Below are 8,135 nucleotides of genomic sequence, written 5' to 3'. Positions count from 1 at the left end.
AGAGAGAGAGCACAAGTGGGGCAGGGGAAAGGAGCAAAGGGAGAGGGAGAAGCAGGCTCCCCACTGAGCAGGGAGCCTGATGGGGGCTCAATCCCAGGACCCTGTGATCATGACCTGAGCCGAAGGCAGACTCTTAACCAACTGAGCCACCCAGGCACCCAGAAATGTGATACTTTAAATTGGAGTTTTGGAATGCTGGATTGTCAAAGCAGGAAGGGATATCAAAAAAACCACCTAGACTAAAAACCCTCCTTTTAAGACAAAGAAATTGAAGTACAAAGGACAGAGATGACATGCCCAGGTTTGCACCATCAATGAGTAGCAAAAACAGACTTTAGGACTCAAATCTCCTGATTATCCTCCTCTCACATTTCTCATAATCATTAGGATAAATCTCCTTTAAAAATAAGCAAAGCAGGGGCACCTAGTTGACTCAGTCAGTAGAGCATGTGACTGTTGATCTCCAGGTTGTGAGTTCCAGCCCCACGTTAGGTGTAGAGATTACTTAGAAGTAAAATCTTAAAAGAAAAAAAGTCAAAGTAGCAAGGAGGAGTAATGGAGTACAGGGTTCAAACCAAAAGGTCCAGGTGTCCAGATTCTTCAATTGCTGAACTGACTGTAAGGGTCCTGTGATCCTCTCACAGCACTTTGTGAAGGATATTTCCTTATCTCAAGAGTAAGGAAATCCCTCAATCCATTCAAATCACCCATTTCAGATTTTTGGCACCCCTGTTCTTGCTGTCCTTCTCCCACCCCACATCTCTACCAGTCAAAATACAACCCATACTTCAAAACCAGCTTAACTGCCACTCCTTTTGTGAATCCTTCCTTGATCTCTTTTTCCCACAGCACCCCCCCCAATATAAAGTATCCTTTCTCTTATGAATGCTTGAAGAACATTTTTAACCTCCCTCATGATGCATTATTCCTTGTATTATAATTATTTATCAATGTTTATCTTATCTTTCCTACTAGTCCCTGAGGGAAGAGACCCTTTTGCCAATTTTTGACTCCCTCTATAGTTCTTTGAATGTGCTAGATGATCAATAAGTTTGTTGAATTGAATTGGTACAGAAGGTAAACTCCATCTTTCTAAGTTCATCCTATATCCTCTTCAGTAGAGATGGGAGGTGACTATGACCTACAGCTTCAGTGTCCACTCACTCACGCTAATTCCTCCTCCTCCCTCTGGGAAGAAAATACAACCAGCCACTCAAAATCAGGCCCTTTATTCAAGACAGAGGTGGAATCCATTGTTGTAGTGAAAGTGCTATCGGAGGGCACTGAGCAAGGGTCAAAAGTCCAGTGTACCAGTCATGCATCGCTGGAGAATAGTCCTCAAGTGTCCAATGGTGTCACTACAGGGCTCAGGACTCAGAGACAAGGGGGAAGAAAGAAGCAAACTGAGGTAGCCTTAGGGAAGAGGCATTCCAGGAATATACAGAGGGCAGAAGCAGCAATGACAGCAGGCACTCACAACTTCTCACAGTGCCACTGTTCCAGCTTCTCAGAGCAGAGTGGTTTATGGGCCAACCTGATAATGGAAAAGGAGACAGGACAAGTTGGCTGACTGGATCTTAACTCGGACTTCCATCTAGCTTTACCCCCAGGAGGGCCAAGGTGGTAGAGTGTGGATGAAAATTAGAGAAAGATTTCCTAGCCAGATGGCAAGGGACACTGAGCCACCTAGTGGGGTAGGACCCACTTTTAAAACTTCAAGAAAATTGTAGGGCTGGTAAAGACACGCAAATGGTATCAAGGGCTTGTTTCAGGGTCTAGGACTAAAAGAGCAGAAATAGATGTCCATGTCCAAGTGAAAGGAGCCCTGGGTCTCAGCCCTCTATTCCCTATGTTTATTAGGAATTTGGCTAAATAGGAGTGTCATGAGGGAGGCTTGGAAAATTGGAAACCTGAGTCTGCTTGATGAGTTTTGTTTTGGAAACTACATTCTAGATTAAATGGCCAGGAGATAGAAAGAGAGGGCAGTGGTGCTAGACTAAAGGAATGAGAAAAAGAAGGGGAAGGGAAAAGTGGAAAATAGAATGGGGATTCACCAGTAGTCAATTCCTTCCTTATCCAGAATCTTCTTGGCACAAATCATGTCATCAGTAAGGTCATCATCCAGGAACTCTGGCAGGAGTTACAGGGACAGGAATGTGAGAACTAAGTATTACCCAGAAAGATAATGAGTTCCCTCTTCCCTGGAACTAGTAAGTCTGGTCCTTCTATGAACTGGAGACTTACACTTGTTGCCTTTCTATATGAGAAAGCCAATACAGTAATGCCCCCCACCCCAGATAAGGGCTCTCTTCACTTCTCTTGGGTGTCTTCAGAAGAATTATCAACTTCATCAACTCTGAAAATGTAGGTATCAGACTTCAAGATTTCCAGACAGCTAAGATCATCTACTTCAGGGAACTGCCTGGGGCTCTGGTGAACATGAAAATTCTAACAGCCTTTTACTCAGTACTGTCAACTCAAGCCCTACAGTTGAAGGCAGTGAAGCCAGAGGTGTGCTTGATACCAAAAATGAGATTATCCAAGGGGTAGGCTCTGGAAAAACAGAGGAACAGAGTAAAAGAGGCTACTCACTGTCACAGGAGATGTCACAGATGTTCCTTGACTGAAGGATCTGGTTGTCCCTGCACCAAAATTTATTGTTGATCTGGAAGAGTCCATATTCTGTGCTGCCATTGTTACTGACTATGGTTTGTGTATCATAACCACTGGTATGAAATATAGTACAGATCCCTGAGGAAAAGATGAAAAAGAGGATCACAGAGGTGTCCAGGCATGACATTTATAGCATAAATGAGGACCTGTTTTACCAGATGTAGAAAGGCTCTCTAGCCAATCTCCAAATATGGCAAAGCACAAAGTATCTTGACGAGATGAAGAGCTCCAAAAAGGATCAGACAATAAGAGAAAGGGAAGATACATGAATAAATGTAATAAAAGAGTAAACAGATTAGCACATAAGAGGATTATTAGATAATTGAATAAAAGTGGAGAGGAAAAGGAGAGTGGAAGAGAGAGGCAGATGAAGCAAGGCAGCAAGGAACTCACACTCAGGCAAAGCAATGCCTCTAAAGCCATCCATGTCTTTCAGCACCTGGGACAGCTCACATTTTGTAAATTGCTTTGCCTGAATGGCAGGAAACATGATGCCAACCAGGAGCAGAGACACAAAGCACATCATTTTGGCTGCCCCCAAGAACCTGAAATGGGGGCACCACACAGCTTCACCTCCTTTTATTTGTGGAGAAAGCCTCAGGGGCCCTGGCACCAAGCCCTACATCCAGGAAGAAGATGAAGAGAGACTGGTCATGCCAACACAGAAACACTAAGCCTGCCAAACTTCCTTCCGTACTTTTACCCTGTTTTTCCTACTCCTCCCCTAATCTCTAGTCCATACAAGTATTGTTTTCTGCCCAGAGTTTCAAACATGAATCTCTTCCCATTTGGCTTTTTTGTACTTTTGTTTCTTGTAGATTTGTTTCTAGGAAGCAGGATGTCCCCAGCCTACTTCAGGAACAAAGGAGGCCTCAGGGATAATATGAGTGAGGCAATCAGAAAATAAAATAAGGGTCCATGGCCAAAACCCCCTTCCCCTAGAGACATACAGAATATGGAAAAAGAGTGTATGTCATTATATGCCATAGTCCCAAGATCAGAGTTGGCACTTGTGCAGTCAACCCAGGCATGGAACAAAGCCCAGGAAGAGTCCCTTGATATGGTGGTTCATGACTGGGGGCTCAGTCATAGGGATAGGCTATAGCAACATAGACTATAAGAATCAGATATAACTTGGATCCAGAGACTTCATACTTCAGGAAAACAGAGAATTTGAAAAGTATGTATGACAGTATCTAGCTATCCTATGAGCTATTATCAGGCTCTCCACCCCCAACCACCACTACCACTAAATAGCCAGATACTACACTGATGTTAATTAAGACATTATGTAAATCCAAAATTAATTTGTAGATTTGTTCATGGGTATAGAAATTTATAGACAGCCTCAGAGTTGGCCACAGAAGGTTAAAAAGAGAGTAACCCAAGCCAGTGGAAAGATAGGACTTTGAACACTTTAAGGTTGGACTAGGATATATCTAGAATCTCTAAAACAAGATTCTGGATCTGAGCTTTTCAAGATCAGTGCCCCTGAGCAAATAGAGTTAAGGGTACTAGTTCTGAATAATTACTCCACCTTGCTGGCATCAAGCTTCATGTCATGGTGCCAATAGCTGTTAGCCTCCTTCATGGCAGGGCTCACTCTTTATTTCAATCTCTAAACCTGATTTCTTATATTGCAGTGGGTATCCAACTAGTTAAGACCTCCAAACTGAAGGTATTCCAAACTGTTATATCTTACAACTCTTCAGAATCAGGGCAAACTCCTCTCTGTTTTGTTTTGGTTTTTTTTAAGATCTTATTTATTTATTTGAGAGAGTGAGCACACGAGTGGGGAGAGGGAGAGAAGGGCAGAGAGAAGGAGACTCCCCACTGAGCAGGGAGCCTGACGTGGGGCTTAATCCCAGGACCCTGGGATCATGACCTGAGCTGAAAGAAGATGCTTAACCAACTGAGCCACCCAGGTGTTCCAAACTCCTCCCAGTTTTATCTGGTCTTCTATAACATGGATCATCAGTATATGAAGTAGCATGAGTGAAAAGAATGTAGAGGATCTTGGTGCCAAGAAAGATGAGCAGAAAGTCCTGATAGCAAAGAGATACATGTTCAGAAACACAGCGAAATGTTGCTAATGCATTTCTCCTTGATTCTACCCAGAGGCATTGGAGGGGTGCATGAAGGACAAGAATAGGAATCCTATCACACACTAAGTATGGTTGAGAATATGGCTCGGAGTAGAGGAGGACCTTGAACCATATGAAAGAGGGACAGATAAAGAAAGCTAGTCCTGAGGACTAGTCTTTCCAGTAATGGAGTCTGGTGTAAAATGCCTCCTGTGATAGACTGTGGACTAAGTATCTGTGATAGACTAAAATGGTGGGCCAAAATATCAGGAATCACAGGGACTTACCGTGCTTCCAGCCAAGTCAAGACTTCTGTCAACAGCCTGCTTGCCTATAATTTGGTTGTATCTCTGCCCTTCCCTGAAGAAATAAAAAGCAGTATCCAGATCTGCACAAGTAAGCACAGAAAATAAATGTGCCTCGGGCAAGAGGACCCATTATTTCCCTAGAAATGTTTGTAAAAGAGCATATCTGGGGGTCATCTGAAGAAGAAGATGGAAGATGTCTAATGGAAACAATTACAAACATTCAGAGAAAGACGTAGATTCTTGGTGATAGACCAAAGAACAACAAACAATGACCACAGTACTGAAAGAGGAAGCATATGGAAAGACATCAGCACAGCTAATGGAGGAAAGCTCCAGTCAAGATCTCCCTTTCCAGACAGGTAGGGTGCTCTGTGTGCAGGCTGAGATCTGAATCAAGACAGTGAGGAGGCATTTACAACACATGGATTTTTCAGAAATATGCTAGGAAGCTATGTTCATTCTCTCAGATGCTATGGTAAAAATCAGGTTTCTCAAACCAGTCTTATTTGGAGGACTTCTAGAGATTAAGAAATCAAAAGCATCTGCTTCAAAACACATTTGGCAGTTGCCATCCAAAACTGTAGTTTGCAGATGAGTGGTAATTTATAGAAAGAGCACAGGACTACCTTTTGGGGGAACACCCTCCACACCCTTGATCTACAATAATATTGATCATTACTTCTTCGGGTTAATATACTCACCTTCTTCTACTTCCTCCCATAATCCAGGTAAAATATCATTAGGTGGACAATGAGGCTAGATCTTGCCCTTGACACACAAATTTCAGACAAATTGAGAGTTATTTAAAGCAAATAAAATTTGGAAAGGGAGTGATTTCTATTGGTGCTTTTCTTTTGGGGTTGCTTGTGCAAAAATCTTTGTAAAGTCACATAGCACTATGGATTCACATTCTGTTTCTGGACCGAAGGCCTGCTCTCAATTTACATAGCATTGTTTTGAATTGTTGTATTTGTATTACTATTTCTATAACTGCTCTTGGTTTAAAAGAACCAACTCATTTTTTATTTAAATTCTATTAATATATAGTATATTATTAGCTTCAGAGATAGAGTTCAGTGATTCATCAGTCTTATATAATACGAGGTGCTCATTACATCACATGCCCTCCTTAATCTCCATCACGCAGTTACCCCATCCATCCACCCCCCTCTCCTCCAGATCATGACCTGAGCTGAAGGCAGACGCTTAACTGACTGAGCCACCCAGGCACCCAATATACCACCTCTTCTTTATCCATTCATCTCTCAATGGACATCTGAGCTCTTTCATAGCTTGGCTATTGTGGACACTGCTGCCCTTTTGGATCACTACTTTTGTATCTTTGAGGTAAATACCTAGTAGTACAATTGCTGGGTCATAAGGTAGCTCTGTTTTCAACTTTCTGAGGAACCTCTATACTGTACTCCAGAGTGGCTGCACCAGCTTGCATTCCCACCAACAGGGTAAGAGGGTTCTCCTTTTTGTGCATCCTCACCAACTTTTGTCATTTCCTGACTTGTTAATTTTAGCCATTCTGACCAGTGTAAGGTAGTATCTCATTGTGGTTTTGATTTGGATTTCCCTGATGCCAAGTGTTGTTGAGCATTTTTTCACATGTCTGCCATTTGTATGTCTTCTTTGGAGAAATGTCTGTTCATGTCTTCTGCCTATTTCTTGATTGGATTATTTGTTCTTTGGGTGTTGAGTTTGGTAAGTTCTCTATAGATTCTGGATACTAGCCTTTATCTGATATGTCATTTGCAAATATCTTCTCCCATTCTGTTGGAATATTTCTTGATGATTACAGCTTTGTAATAGAGCTTAAAGTCCGGAATTGGGATGCCATCAGCTTTGGTTTTCTTTTTCAACATTCCTTTGGCTATTCAGGGTCTTTTCTGGTTCCATACAAATTTTAGGATTGTTTGTTCCAGCTCTGTGAAAAAAGTTGATGGCATTTTGATAGGGATTGCATTGAATGTAGAGATTGCTCTAGGTAGCATAGACATTATAACAATATTTGTTCTTCCAATCCATGAGCATGGAATGTTTATCCATTTCTTTGTGACTTCCTCAATTTCTTTCATGAGTGTTCTATACACTCTGAGTATAGATCCTTTCTGTACAGATCCTTTACCTCTTTGGTTAAGTTTATTCCTAGGTATCTTATGGTTTTTGGTGCAATTGTAAATGGGATTGACTCCTTAATTTCTCTTTCTTCTGTCTCATTGTTAGTGTATAAAAATGCAAATGATTTCTGTGCATTGATTTTATATCCTGATACTTTGTTGAATTCTTGTATGAGTTCTAGAAATTTGGGGGTGGAGTCTTTTGGGTTCCCCACAGAGAATATCATGTAATCTGCAAAGAGTGAGAGTTTGACTTCTTCTTTGCCTATTCAGATGCCTTTTATTTCTTTTTGTTGTCTGATTGCTGTGGCTAGGACTTCTAGTACTATGTTGAATAGCAGTGGTGATAGTGGACATCCCTGCCGCGTTCCTGACCTTAGAGGGAAAGCTCTCAGATTTTCCCCATTGAGAATGATATTCACTGTGGGTTTTTCATATATGGCTTTTATGATATTGAAGTATGTTCCCTCTATCCCTACACTCTGAAGAGTTTTAATCAAGAAAGGATGCTGTACTTTGTCAAATGCTTTTTCTGTATCTATTGAGAGGATCATATGGTTTTTGTCCTTCCTTTTACTTATGTAGTGTATCACATTGATTGATTTGTGGATGTTGAACCACGCTTGCAGCCCAGGAATATATCCCACTTGGTTGTGGTGAATAATCCTTTTAATGTAGTGTTGGGTCCTATTAACTAGTATCTTGGTAAGAATTTTTGAATACATGTTCATCAGGGATATTGGTCTGTAATTCTCCTTGTTGGTGGGGTCTTTGTCTGGTTTTGGGATCAAGGTAATGATGGCCTCATAGAAAGAGTTTAAGTTTTCCTTCCATTTCTATTCTTTGAAACAGCTTCAGAAGCATAGGTATTAATTCTTCTTTAAATGTTTGGTAGAATTCTCCTGGGAAGCAATCCGGCCCTGGGCTCTGGGTTTGTTGGGAGA

General features: G+C 41.5%; 1 protein-coding gene across 2 annotated transcripts; it reads right to left on the bottom strand.

Moving 5' to 3' along the window:
• Positions 1–1,213: 1,213 nt before the first annotated feature.
• Positions 1,214–3,220, bottom strand: LALBA (lactalbumin alpha). 2 transcript variants are annotated; one of them, XM_032420951.1, is made up of 4 exons: positions 3,067–3,220; positions 2,593–2,751; positions 2,055–2,130; positions 1,214–1,534 (listed from the first exon to the last, which is right to left on the bottom strand). In XM_032420951.1, the coding sequence occupies exons 1-4, from the start codon at positions 3,197–3,199 to the stop codon at positions 1,474–1,476; spliced, it is 429 nt and encodes a 142-aa protein (XP_032276842.1). In that variant the 5' UTR covers positions 3,200–3,220; the 3' UTR covers positions 1,214–1,473. The 2 variants fall into 2 exon arrangements, with proteins under 2 accessions (XP_032276842.1, XP_032276843.1); XM_032420952.1 differs by having other exon boundaries at positions 1,262–1,534; positions 3,127–3,199.
• Between the last annotated feature and the right edge of the window lie 4,915 nt (positions 3,221–8,135).

Source organism: Phoca vitulina, unplaced genomic scaffold (assembly GCF_004348235.1).
Source record: "Phoca vitulina isolate PV1807 unplaced genomic scaffold, GSC_HSeal_1.0 scaffold23, whole genome shotgun sequence".
In the NCBI taxonomy this organism is placed as follows: domain Eukaryota; kingdom Metazoa; phylum Chordata; class Mammalia; order Carnivora; family Phocidae; genus Phoca; species Phoca vitulina.
The sequence above is the reverse complement of the archived record's forward strand: the minus strand, read 5'-3'. Positions and strand labels throughout refer to the sequence as shown.